Genomic DNA, 13896 nt, shown 5'->3' with positions numbered 1-13896 from the left:
TTCATTGAAAGAGCGAAATAAACCCGCCCTATTACTTCTCCCATATGTTCATTTCAAACATTTACTGATCATTCCTTTTAAAGAAACTTCACTGTAAGTGGACCCAAAGCTCTTCATCGTTATTGAGACCCATAGGGGCCTTTGTCTGGAGGTCTATGATGTATTTTGATTCCAGCACTCTCAGAGCTTTTGTTCGGTCCCGTCCCCTCTCCTTTCTTTTCTCTCCATTCTATCCAAACAAAAGAATGTCAGAAGGTCCCTATCACTATTATGATGTGTTTCAAAGGTGTGCGCCACGGGATATGTTTTATCTCGATTTGTTATTGCGCGCATGTGTTCTAGGACCCGTTTTTTTGTTGGATGGATTGTACTTCCGATGTATCGCTTGGAGCATGGACACTCCAAACAATACACCGTGAAGTCTGAATTGCAGTTGAGGAATTTAGTTATTTCTCTTGTGGGGCGTGAGTCATCTGATCTTCCTTTGTAGCATGGAGGAGTACACAGAGACATTATTTTGTAGTACCGTTTGGTTATCAACAGTCCCAAGCACTATTCATGAATCCATTACTGTACTACTTGCCGACAGGGTAAAGTACATGCAAGAGGGCGCACTAACGATGGGTCAATGTAATAATCAGAACCCGGTAATAGCATATTTTCTCACTATAGTGAAATTAGGCATGCCAGATTCCAGTAACAAGCACTTCGGGGTACTTCATTTTGACAAACTTTTCTCTAGTTTTTGGAAACGAGGCCATCACACCTCCTCATTAGGGTATGACCTCAAACGGCTTGCTTCTGTTTATCCGTTCACAATTTCTTCCAGTGACCCCACTTTGCCTAAGGTGTTTTTAGGATCTCCTAACAGACCCATGAACGACAGCTGTAAAGTTGCTGGTTCTAGGAAGGATTAGGGAGCTTGTGTTAAGATAACGCAATGTTACACTACACGAGGAATTGTTCTGCTAGACTGGGAAAGGGAAGATGACCAGGTCCTTGAAGAACTATTGAGCATTTTAATGACTATGAGATGTTTGAGAGATTATTCACTGACAAAACGGCAGGATGAATTAATAATTATTTAGCAGCTTTAAGGATGACACAACTGCACCGAACTATATGTAGAGTCACTGGTACAATACTCAGCAGCTTAATTTAAGATTCAATGGAGGGGTATCGGAGGGATTGTTCTGCAGGTCTAATGATGATAGCATGATCAGGTCCATAAAGAATTGTCCAGCAGTGCTAATGGCAATATGCCACACTGTGTTGTTGCCAATGACTTGGCTCTTTAGTGCTTTTACATGCAGACGTGTGTGTCAGCGATTGTAAGTTTGCTCAATGAGGGTCATCAATAAGCCTTTGGACAGACTATGCCTCATTTAGTGAGAGCAGGGTAGTGGTGGGTGTTTGGCTTTCCATCTAGTTGTGTTCTGAAGGGATGATGGGTCATTGCGATGTGCCAGCCAAACCATGTAAAAGTGTACTGCTTTCAGGATTGTCTTTGTGTGGTGTACCACTGCGGGTGTATGGCTCATGTGAAAGATTGCTCAGCAAATCTAAGGGCCACAAAAAATAAATATGGAGGTGTTCTTAAATAGGGACCAGCCGCGAGAAAGTGTGAAGCATATCTGATGATGAAAGGATGATATAATACATGAGGGATTTTATAAACGTGTTTTATCACCATATGATGGCAGGATCCATAAGGGATTTGTAGAATGGCTCTAATGTCAGTAAAATGGCAGGGACAATTGGAGGGATTCAATGAGGGATTTGAAGCCGCTATTTGAGTACGTTTAATAAAGTCTGGATGGTGAGATCCAGGAAAGATTGAAAAGCTAGTCAAGGATGAACAACTGACAAGGTATGGGATGGATTATTTAGGAAATGCAATAACAGTGACCTTTATAACAAGGACGGACAGCTATTTCTTTATCTGGAGGTGCTTGTTACTAGAAAGAATCTAGTTGGCATAGAAGTCTGTTGGAGACAGACGAGAAGTAGATGATTGGCTAGAAAATGGCAATGCTTCGATCTTCAAGAACACCTCTAGGTCGAACAACCTATGATATGATGGAACATTCAATGAGGAGTTTTTGAACTATTGATCAGTAATTGGGCACATGTCACTTTGATTTGATTTCAGGGTGGAACGGCTATGAATCGAAAATTGAACATATCTGCTCGCTGGAGGAAGAACATCCAGATGCCTTGCATTATACAGTAAGCGTGTCACCCTACTTTGGGCGAGGTTGGAGCGAGCTATTGTGAATGATGGATGAATGCACTTATTAAAACTGAAAGATGTGGTAAGGGACTCTATTGGACAAATAGAAACTGTACCTATTGTACGTCAACAAGGCACACCACTGATCCGTGTCAGTCTAATAACAATCATTCACAATAGCAATCCATGCACTGCTTGTATAATACGGACACGTAAATACTGAGATAAAGGCGTCTGGTCTGACACTGTGGCATTGAACAATATACACCCAGTAAACAAGTAATGTGGTAGGGATTAAGCCAGATTATGAAATGCCACAGTCGGCCACATTTTAATTTCTCACGTTACGTTTATCTGTGAAGCCATAACAGATCAGTACATCCTTGGAACTCTGCTTCAGGAACATTTCGGGGTTTCTCTCGTCATCATCAAGTACTTCCAAAGGCACATCCAAAACAGTGGGAACTTAAACATTGACGAGTTCCTGGCTCCTTCAGCAGATGTAGGGAGATAAATGTATGAAAGCTTTTGTGCTGGAGAGTGAGTATTGATTACTGGAGCTATTTTACATTTGAAACCATGCCTGTTGAATGACAGTCACCAGAGGTGTTTAGAGCTGTTACAGAGATGCAGGTGGAACAAGCCTAATTGCCTTTAAAGAAAGGAAGTGCTTCTAGCTAGTCTGTGGGAAGCCAGGGACTGGCTGCTAGCAACTGGTGACCAAGTGGAACCATGCACTCGGCAAGCCATATTTATATTTACCTAACATTTGGTGCTTCACTTAGCTTGGAATGCTATGTGACCGCCTAGGTTGCCTTTATGGGTGGGTTGCCCCTGTTGGAAAGGCACCCATATACCTAAAGCACAGCATCTTAATGTACCACCCTTACAGACGTCAGCACTTGACTAGCGTAACTTCAAGCTAATCCTAGGATTAAAACTCAGAGCATGATGAAGGCTGCATATTGTGCTCCTAAAAAGTAGAATATTCCTCCAGTAGAGCCGAGGCCCTGCCCGGAGGTGATGAGGCTCTGATGAGCAATTAAAATACTCTGCCATGATGCATCTACTTCTCTCTCACCTTCTTGTGCTTGGATACCCAGTTTGAGTTTTAGTGCTAGGGAAGTGTATGATAATGATTATGATGGCGTAAGAAACCTATTCCCTGAGGCCCCTAACTTTGTTTCACATGAAAGGGACAAGGATAATTCCATGACTACTGGAGAAGGGGGAGAGGGGCCTTAGAAGAGCGTAATGGGAGTATGAGGCTTGGTTTCAGACATCCCACCCTCTGTTCGTTTGACACTCCCTCCACAGACCTCACCTGGCCCACTGACCATACCTATTTATCTTGTTCAGAAGCCCAAAACATAGAAGTGTGAATGAGTAGGCAATGAATGTTATGGGACAGTACATTCTCGAGACGTACCTGAAAATATTTGTACGTCCCAATACAAATATATGAAGAACAGGCGAGTCCTGTGAGATGTCTGTCGATTCACCACACTATTGACCTAGTCCCAGCTATGTGCAGCTAGATCCAAACGGGGTGTCCGGATCCTGGGCTGAATTTGTGTTGTGAAAGTGGAGTCATATGTGACACTGCGCGTGGGGCCGTTCATTACACTCGTTAGCTTACATCTGAAGCTGTACACTCGAAACCGTGAGGAGGGTTTCGAGTGTATGACCATCTCTATGTACAAAAGATACTATGGACTCTAGACTCCTCTGACACCTGTGACGCGTGCATGTGTGTCGAGTCTTGCTTGTGTGGTTGTAGACTTATGCCGCCTTCTCTCTTCTTTGGTTCCAGTGTGTTCCGGAACGGCGACCTCCTGAGCCCGCCATTCCGCGTGCTCCTCTCCAAGAGGACGCTTGCGGAGTGGGAACTCGTCCTCAGCCTGCTCACCGAGAAGGCCTCCCTCCGCAGTGGTGCGGTTCGGAAGTAAGTACCAGACATACCTATGAGCTCAGTGCTGTGCAAGTCACTTTGGTTGAGAGAGTGAAGCCCTTTCTGGCAGTAAGGTAATTCAGTGCTCCGAGCTTTATGTGCAATCTTCAGGTTACAATCAAGAATCCTTGCAGGACTTGCTCAGCATTACATCCGTCCAGATTCATTAAAACAAGTAACATTGTTAGGGAACAACAGAGCCCAGTATTAGAAAAAAACATAGAGGAGTCATTATGTGATGTTTGCATGTAAATGATCCATATTTGTACTTTTCGTCCAATCACAGATGGGAGTAAGACCGATGCCACTAACTTCACAGTCAGCCTGAGGGAATGAATGCCTAGATGAGGTGGCTAGGGTCTGGGAGATTCTGAAGGTCAGTCTTTATTGGCACCAGACCATGCAGATCTTCTGTGTGCATGTATGTGAGAGACAGAAAACACTTTGATATATGTCAAAGCAAATGGTAACTGAATCTCAACAAGCGTATAAATACAGAGCGAGCAAGTTGCACCATTTCTTATTCAAGGGTTAGTGATTCGCCATGTCACAAACTCAAAAATAGGAACATAGGGTCAGGAAGACATTGGCATTGCAATAGCGGATTACAGAGCTTTTATCACATCAATCAATCAATCAATCACATAATTTGTAAAGCGCACTACATACCTGGTAGGGTTTCAAGGCGCTGGGGGGGCATGGGGGGGGGTGCTGTTAGTGGTCGAAGAGCCAGGTCTTGAGTTGTCTCCTGAAGGTCAGCAGGTCTTCAGTTTGTTGCAGGTCGAGGGGGAGGGTGTTCCAGGTCTTGGCGGCGCGATGGGAGAAGGACCTGCCTCCGGAAGTGGTTCTCTGGATGCGTGGGACTGTGGCCAGGGCGTGGTCAGTGGAGCGGAGATTCCTGTTGGGTACGTAGAAGGAGAGTCGACTTTTGAGATAGGCTGGGCCGGTTTTGTGGAGTGCTTTGTGTGCGAGGATCAGGAGCTTGAAGGAGATTCTTTTGTCGACGGGGAGCCAGTGCAGGTTCCTCAGGTGGGGGGGTGATGTGGTCGCGGCGCGGGATGTCGAGGATCAGGCGTGCTGAGGCATTCTGCATTCTCTGTAGTCTGCTGATGAGCTTGGACGGGGCTCCGGCGTAGAGGGCGTTTCCGTAGTCGAGTCTGCTGCTCACTAGGGCCTGGGTGACTGTTTTCCTCGTGTTGGTCGGAATCCATCTGTAGATCATGCGGAGCATGCGGAGGGTGTAGAAACAGGTGGAGGAGACTGCGTTGACTTGTTTGGTCATGGAGAGTTTTGAGTCGAGGATGATTCCCAGGTTGCGTTGCGTTGCGTCACATGATAAATACAAATATTGAAATTGGACTTATATGAACAAAACAGGTCTATGGTTCCGACTCAAGGGGATAGTGTCTTATCTTCTGTCGGTATCAAAGGAGCCACACAAACATCCCCCCTATATGCATTCCAACTACCCCAGATTGAGGACCACTTCCTTGGACACCCCCGTGCAATATATACAGTTTTCTCTCTAAAAATGCACCAATCTAGGTTCTTTTTCCAGGTTACCAATGTAGGTGCTACATCCGATCCCCATTTTTGTGCAATATCCTGGTTTGCGGCAGTGAAGCCCAGTGTCACCCGAGTTTTCTCCGAGGTGTTGAGATCTGTGGGCCCCCATATGTTAAGGAGACACCGTTTAGCCTCGGGGAGTATGTCATTATTTAGGACTGCCCTGAAAGTTCTATGTATCCCTTGCCAGAACTGCTGGATGTGGTCACATTCCCATATGATGTGCATGTATGTACCCACTTGCCCACACCTTCAACGACATTCATCCTCGTCTCCCCTCCCCATGCGTACCAGTTGAGGCCCTGTGACATATATCCTATGAAGGATCTTGAGTTGGACAAGTCTCTGTCGGGCGGAGATACTCACTTCTCGGGGGTGGGGGCACCGCCTCCTGCCACTCGTCCTCATCTATCTCAAGGCCGTCTCTTACCCAGCAATCCTTAAGTTTCTCAAGGGGGTCAGGAGTATTATTGATCAGTTTCTTATAAGTAAGAGCAATCGCTTTTTGCGACAAGTAGCCATAGAGGAGCCAATCCTCTAGTGGAGAGGATTCCGGGAGCGACGTGCCCCTCGGTATAGCCGTATATAGGGCATGGCGGATCTGTAAATATCGGAAGGATTCTGTATCTGCTAACTCGTACTGTTGTTGTAGTTTCTGAAACTCCACCACCTCCCCTTTTGCCTAAAGATCTCCTATATGTGATATGCAAATGAGATCCCATCTATCAAAACCCTTTGAGGTCCTCAAGTGCCCCAGACATTCTGGAGTGGCCAGGGTTAGCCTACCAATCCACCCCAGACTCTTGTGTGCCTCATGCCAGATCTGTACTGTGTGTCTAGTTGGGACTGTTAGTGGAATTTTCTTGTGGTATGTGTATAGTGCTTTATTATAGTTGCCACCCGGCAGAAGCCATCTGTCCAGAGCATAGCCTGGGTGATGTGGGCTGCGGTATGTGCCCTGGTTGACGGCAATGAGGTGGGCAGCCCAGTAATACTTTTTAATGTCTGGGAGGCTTATACCGCCATCATACCAGTTGAGGACCATTTTTTTAAGTGCTAATCGAGGTCGTCCGTTCCAGAGAAACTCCCTCTGCAGCCTCTCAATCTCCGTGAAATAACTAGCCAGCACTGGGTTGGGGCGTTCTGTAATGCGTACAAGAAACGGGGTAGTGACATCATCTTAAAGATAGCTGCCCTTCCGAGGAGCGAGAGAGGCAGTGCCTTTCAAGTGGCAGTATCACGCCACAGCCTTTGTAGAGGTGGGCGGAAGTTTCTTTCGAAAAGCAATTTGGGGTCAATAGTGACAAATATTCCCAAGTAATGAAATCCACCATCGGCGGTTTGGATGGGACAATCGTCGGGCAGTTTGGGGAGAGTTCCCTTGAGCACATACATTATGGATTTATCCCAATTAATCGAAAAACCGGAATGCATCCCAAAAATCGTGAAGATATCCAGGATACACCTAAGCGACCTGCGGGGGGTGGCTTAAAAAAGGAGTCTATCATTCGCATAAAGCGAGATGCGATCCTCCCAGTCTGCTGACCATTTCAGCCCTCGAACAACGGGGTCTCGTCGGATCCAGGCCGTCAGGGGCTCCAGGGATAGGGCAAATAATAAGGTTAATAGTGGGCACCCCTGTCGGGTTCCTCGGCTTAATTCAAAGGTACTAGAGCGTTTATTGTTGACCACTACTTGTGCCTGCGGTGCCGCATACAGCAGTCTTATCCAGGATGTGAAAATAGGCCCGAATCCCAGCTTCTCAAGCACCGCCATTAGATGAGGCCACTCAAGGGTGTCAAAGGCCGTTGAGGCATCTGGGGAAAGTATAATCGCGTCCTCCTGGATCGTATCCACCCTTCCCAATACTCCATGCACCCGTCGCAGGTTATGGGCTGTGTTTCGTTGAGGCATAGATCCAGATTTGTCCGGGTGTACCAAATTACCGATGACCTTAATTAGCGTAGTACTGAGTAGTTTGGCAAGGATTTTGGGTTCCGCATTGAGCAGGGAGATGGGCCTGTATGCGGAGCATTTGTCTTTGGGCTTGTTTTCTTTGTGAATCACCACCAAGGAGGCCAGACGCTGATCCGGTAGGAAAGTGCCTACAAGTCTACTCTCTTCATACATTGCCTTCAAATATGGGGAGAGCATGTCCGGGCATAGCTTGTACATTTCTATGGGGAGGCCATTGGGATCCATGGCCTTCCCCGGTTTAAGACTTCGGATGGCCTGCGCTATCTCTTCAGTATTGATGTTGCTCTCTAAATAGGATTGTTCGTCTGGGTAAAGCGCAGGCAGGTTATATTCTGCAGGAGAGCTCTGGAGTCTTCCTCATCTCAGGGCGAAGTGGATTTGTATACCTCGCTAAAATGTTCTGCAAATTTATTCGCTATTTCTATGGGGTTATTGATTATATTACCGTCTTCTACTGTTAGTTCTGAGACTAGTCTGCTGGCCGTTTCTTTTTTGTCAAACAAGCAATCAACTACCATTCGTAGATTCGCCCATCTCTTTCCGCACCCCATTCCTTGGCTTTATCTGTTGCTAGGTTTTTATATTCTTCTCACTTTAAGTGGAGGAGAAGCAATGTGTCTGGAGTTATATCCCTATCTGACAACCTTTCCAAGTCTAGAATGTCTGTCTCGATTTTCTCCAATTCTATGTATTTCTCTTTCTTAACTCCAGCAATAAGGGACAGAGCACTGCCACGTATAACGGATTTGAATGCCTCCCAGAGTGTCTGGGGGGATTCGACTGACCCCTGGTTTTCCTGAAAGTACCATCATATCGCTTTTAGGAGTTCTTTTTTGACCATCGGGTTCCACAAGTACCATGGATTAATCGGTGCGAACCCTCCCACTTGTGTGTCTCCCAACCCTATTTGCACCCACAGCGGGAAATGGTCCGAAATGCCCCTCGCCAGGTGTTCAACCTCTCGGATGTAGGCAAGTTGTGTGGCCGGGGTGAGCACATAGTCAATAAGGGATAGGCTTCTGTGGGCTCCCGAGAAGAATGTGTGTTGGATACTGGTGGGGTGTATTGCTCTCCATGTGTCTGTCAGCCCAAGTGTATCAGGAAGTAAGGTAGCCAGCGGCTCGAGGGAGCTAGGTCCCTTGGGGGGTGGTGGTCCAGGGAGACTAGGGGTCAGGAATTTTGACTTAAAAATGTAAAAAGGGAAAAGCTGAACCAGGAAATCCCCAAATTGGTCACATTTATACAGGAACAAATATTTCTTTCTTTTCAGGCTGTGTACTTTGGATGGAGTTCCGATCTCTAGCGGAGAAGAACTGAGCCATGGGGAGTACTACGTGGCCGTGGGAGCGGAGAAGTACAAAAGCTTACCATATATGGAGCTGCTAGTGCCAAAACACTCCACGCACAGGGCCTTACTGTAAGTAAGAGAGTGCAGGGGTCTTGAAGGAATCTTGGCGGTGGAGGGGTTAGCAAAAGTTCTCCTGACAATTAAATAAGTTAGTGAGGCCTTGGAGAAACCACGGCGAGGTCAGCTTCTGCCTGACATTAGCCGAAGGTTAGTTAATGTGATGTTGATAAACGACAGTTCAAAAAAGCTATGCTGACATAGAGGGGAGGTCAACTAGGGGGATCGGGGAAACTGTGGTAATTCAACTATGGTCAGTTGACAACAGTGAAAGCTCAGTTGACATGAGGGAGACCAGCAAAGGTCATACGGATTGTACGGGTAGGTCAACTTTGATACACAAGGAGGAAGAATAGAGGTGAACACTAATGAGAAGTCAGCTTGGGCGAAACTGACACCCCAGGAAGAGGTCAGCTGGACAGTACAAAGTTGATGGATGGAAATGCATGAATTCACTTCAGCTGTAGGGAACCCCTCTAAGCACTCCACTGCATTGAGTTCATCTGCAGTGCACAATTATAAAATGGGACCGACCATATGCACATCTGTACTGACTACTCAGCAAAAGGAGCAGTCCATTTCGAACTACTATGCCACATCCAGGTCTGTAATTGGGATATAAAACTGGAGGGGGGGGGGGGGGGGGTCTCTCAAAGGGGCGTGGCTTAAAAGCACACAACCGAAAAATCTGTGCTTATCATAGCGTGCCACACGCCTGGTATTTTGCAGCTTCTATAATTGCATCCAGATATATAATAAAACAAGTAACATTACAACTACAAGAAGTCAGGGCTATTGGCTTTGCCAATGATTGTTAGTTGTGAAAGATAAATAAGCAACAACCATGACTTCGTTGTATATAACACTGATAATGCTTCAGTTTTGAAATGATGAGACTGCGAAAGTACTATAACGAGTCTCTTTGAAGTTAAATCGGAGGCAGTAAAGGGTGGTAATTCTGCAGATGTAAGATTTGTTTGTCATCCTGAGGGTGAGGGCAAAAATAGAGAGCCCAATAGGGACCCGTCCCAGCACCTCCTTTTTAGGACTGCCAGTGCTGAGCACCGGCAGGACCTGGCCCACTTAAAGCCCTGGCCACATCTCTTCTAAACCAGAACACAATAAACCTCAGACCAGGGGCAACTCCTTGTAAGAGCGTCCGTCAAGCTGGTAAGTCTACCACTTTGGACAGGTCAACTAGATTCAGGCAGGTGGAAGTGGTCAGCCAGCACAGACCAACACATACACAAAGTAAGCTACAGCTGTGTTTTACTACCTAGAATTAAACTACAGCCAAGCTGACAGCAGAGACATGTCAAATACAGAGATGCTGAAACCAGGGAGTTCAGCTAGACTTCACACCACAGAATGGTCACGTAGACCAAGGGAAAGCCAGGTACAATTTTCTGACATGAGGACCACAACATTTATGTGCAATGGAAAATCTGTTACAATTTTCTAACAGGAGGAACACACAATTAATGTGCATATTAACATCTGGGAGATGTTTGCAAGGTCTCTGCTGGCACCAGGAAGATGTCAGCTATGCTCAAGCTGACTTGTCTAGATTTCAGCTAGCGTCAAGCTGACGAGAGATGATGGCTTGGTCAGGCAGGGCCAGGATCGCAGAAAGCACATTTAACCTATAGCTATGCTGAAAGCAGAGAAATAAGCTTTTGTCAGTCTGCTTCCAGGAATTTAATCCACCCTAGGACGAAATTGTTCCTCCATGGTTAGGTAGTAAAAAAAAAAAGACACATGATTGTGGCACAGTAGGCCCTACGCACTAACGGGCCATGGTGCAGTTGGTTCACTAACAAGAACTGGAACCCTGGCACTGAGTGAACAGCATCCACCCTCTCCTCGCACAGCCAAGTTGCTGTTGCAAGGGGTACCAACTCGCCAATGCTGTGACTCCTCACGCAGCCACAGAATGGCTCATCATGGCCCAGCAGCCCTTACTCCGGCTGTCTGCCCCTCCCAATCCTCCCCACCTCTGTGCATGCACCCCAGACACGGACAGCCCACCTCGCTGCTCCCCTTTCATCAGTTTGAGAACGTAAAACAAGCCCGTCATTACCATTCTAGCTGCAGCGCTCCGGCCCCACCGACCTCGGTGTAAATGTACTTGTGGCCAAATGCTTGAGAGGGCTCGGGCACCCTCTCCCTATGCCCACTTGAAGCTCGGCACAAGGAAGCATACAGCTGTCCACTGGTCCTGGTAACGGAGCGGCTGGACTGTATGTGAATACACGCAGGAGCCGCTAGGGGTGGAAACACTTAGCAGAATGGCCCTTGGGATAATGAGGACATCAGATGGAAGACCATGTTAGTGGACTGTATTTCAAGAGTGTCTTAATGCAAGGGTATCACCTTGCAGTCTACAGCCAGCCAGGCATGCAGTATGCTCCAAACATCACTTCCAGGTACAAACAGTTCTGCATTTCCAGCCTTAGGCAAAAGAGAGATTGCTATTTGAAACTGGAGTAACAGCCCTTTGCAGGCAAAGTGTCAACGTTCCGCCACTGCACCAAATGGATGTTTTGCCATTCATGCACTGCAATGGAAGCCCTCCTTTGGCAGTATAAGGGTATGTGATTGAACCATTACTTCCTGCTGAGTAATCTATTTGTAGAATAAAACACTACAATTATCTTCCTCAAGTAGCATAAAACACATTTAATCTTAAACGTAAAAAGGACCTCTGTGGATGTAAAGATCAACATAGCTAAGAAATATATTATCAGCTAATACAAAATGAAGATTTCATAATGCTGAATTTTTTTATTTAACTTTAGGGTAACTATATTGACTGATCCTTGACAAAGAGTCCCACAATGCATGGCAATGTCCACCAGGCTACTTCTCTCCATAAACCTCTGTATTACCATTCAATTTGCCTTAATCTTATCTTAAACGCTGTCACTTTTATTAATATATAATTATATTCAATGTTACGTCATTTTCAATGTTACGTCATTGTCAATGATACCCCATCAATGTATTTCTTCAATAATGTATTAGTTCAATATGGTTTCATTCTTTCCACATAATCCTGTAAAAATGCCTATTAATGCTTAATCTGGACCAACAGGAAACCCCCGTTTAAGCTCCCAAAGAGGACATGGTCACATGCACAACACTGTTGACAGAACCCCTGTCCTCAAGATGGTGCTAGTAGGAGTAGACAATGTTCTATCGTCTAGTTAATTAAAAGCGTTTAATATATATTAATAAACGTAAACATATTAAACGTAACAGACCTCAACATGACTGAAAGAAACTGCAGCCGGTCCCATCCAAGGAGAATGAAGAAGGAGAGACTAGCCATGCCATGGAAGTTCATTGGCCTAAGACAAAAAGAGATTCAAAAAGCAAAGTTTCTGAAGATAGCAACATGGACCACTAAAGTACAGTAATTAAAGTACCAGTATATTAATTGAGGTACTTAGAAGCAACTTTTAACAAGCATTGGCAAAGCGAATAGGTCTGGCATTAGCCGACAGTCTTTTAGCTTTGTCAATGCCTTTTTTTTTCATGGTTTTTGCAAAACTTTATTTGCAGTGTAGCTACTGGGTCCTCATCAATCTTAAAAAAGTTTTATCTTGGTCCTAAAAAGCACATATATTTCCTAGACCAGCCGAGGCGCTCATGTTTCCCCTTAGATCGCGCAAATGCAGGCAAATGGAAATAGCTCTAGGTGCGGCACTGCAAAACATACCATCTCATTGGGGCACAGACCAAACACCCATATCCATACACCAGGGGTGGCTATTTAGACTGTGGCACGTGCTGGGCATGGAACGTATATCCCTCTCACTGCAGGGAGATAGTGCCTTCTTCGCAGATCTATGGCGTCCATTCCTCTCCCTACGTAGCACGGAAATGCGGGAACTTACCTGCCCCGAATACCTGCGCCTTTTACATCTCACGCTGCCCCCACAGGAAACCTCTTAATCTACATCACCAGGCAATGCAGTCTGAAAACCCTGGCTCTGCCCTATTGACCCACACCAAACAGGCCCAGGGAGGGATCGAGATAGGGGTTGGGTTGGGAGGCCAGGGGAGCGAGCCGGGAGGGGAATGAGTTGGGGTTTCTCGTTATGTGCACTGCTGTACATGCATGATCTTTTGGCTTATTGTTGATGGCTCTGCTTGATTCATTAACCAAACTTATCGATAAAAAGATTTAAACCTAAAAGCACATATTGGTATTATAGTCCCTTGTGTGGGTTACTTTGCCCTTTTTGAAAGGGCAGAATGCCATCAATCACAGTGAAGTTAGCCAGTGCCTGAAGTGAGCTAATCTCCTGCCTTATGCTGTATGCTGTAGTGGGTGGATGACAAATGGGAATGACACAGTAAAAGACCAATAGATGGAGATGACTGTCTAAAAACCCCAAAGGTAAGTATATTATACATATAATTTAGTAAAATCAAAAGGTTTAGGCTAACACCAGATCTAAAAATGTTACAGTTCTGCTATATAGTTAGCAATTATCACCAGCAAAACAATGTACATCACATTCCCCAATTGTGCTAACTACCAAAAGACAGATTAACATTATCATCAAACAACTTATTTTGCCTCTTAAACAGGGATAAATACACAAGAGTGGCAAAATATCTTCTCTTCTTTAACTACAAAGTCTCAAACGTCCTCAATAACATATATAATTCTTTTTTTTTTAACTGTTTTTATTGTTTTATGCAGTGAAACAGTACATTACAATCATATGCATGTAATGACAGACATGGTGCATA

At 45.5% G+C, this 13896-nt stretch overlaps 1 protein-coding gene across 6 annotated transcripts in view; it reads left to right on the top strand.

The window, feature by feature from the left end:
- DCDC2B (doublecortin domain containing 2B) overlaps nt 1-13896 on the top strand; it is a 97061-nt gene that overhangs the window by 20365 nt on the left and 62800 nt on the right. For all 6 annotated transcript variants that reach the window (XM_085648429.1, XM_085648430.1, XM_085648425.1 and 3 more), the window contains exons 3-5: nt 2153-2229; nt 4047-4178; nt 8998-9144. In XM_085648429.1, the coding sequence (XP_085504555.1) occupies nt 2153-2229; nt 4047-4178; nt 8998-9144 (356 nt within the window). The remainder of the gene's footprint in view (nt 1-2152; nt 2230-4046; nt 4179-8997; nt 9145-13896) is intronic.

The sequence above is a fragment of the Triturus cristatus genome, chromosome 3_2 (assembly GCF_964204655.1).
Source record: "Triturus cristatus chromosome 3_2, aTriCri1.1, whole genome shotgun sequence".
In the NCBI taxonomy this organism is placed as follows: domain Eukaryota; kingdom Metazoa; phylum Chordata; class Amphibia; order Caudata; family Salamandridae; genus Triturus; species Triturus cristatus.
This window is presented reverse-complemented; position numbering and strand designations above follow the sequence as displayed.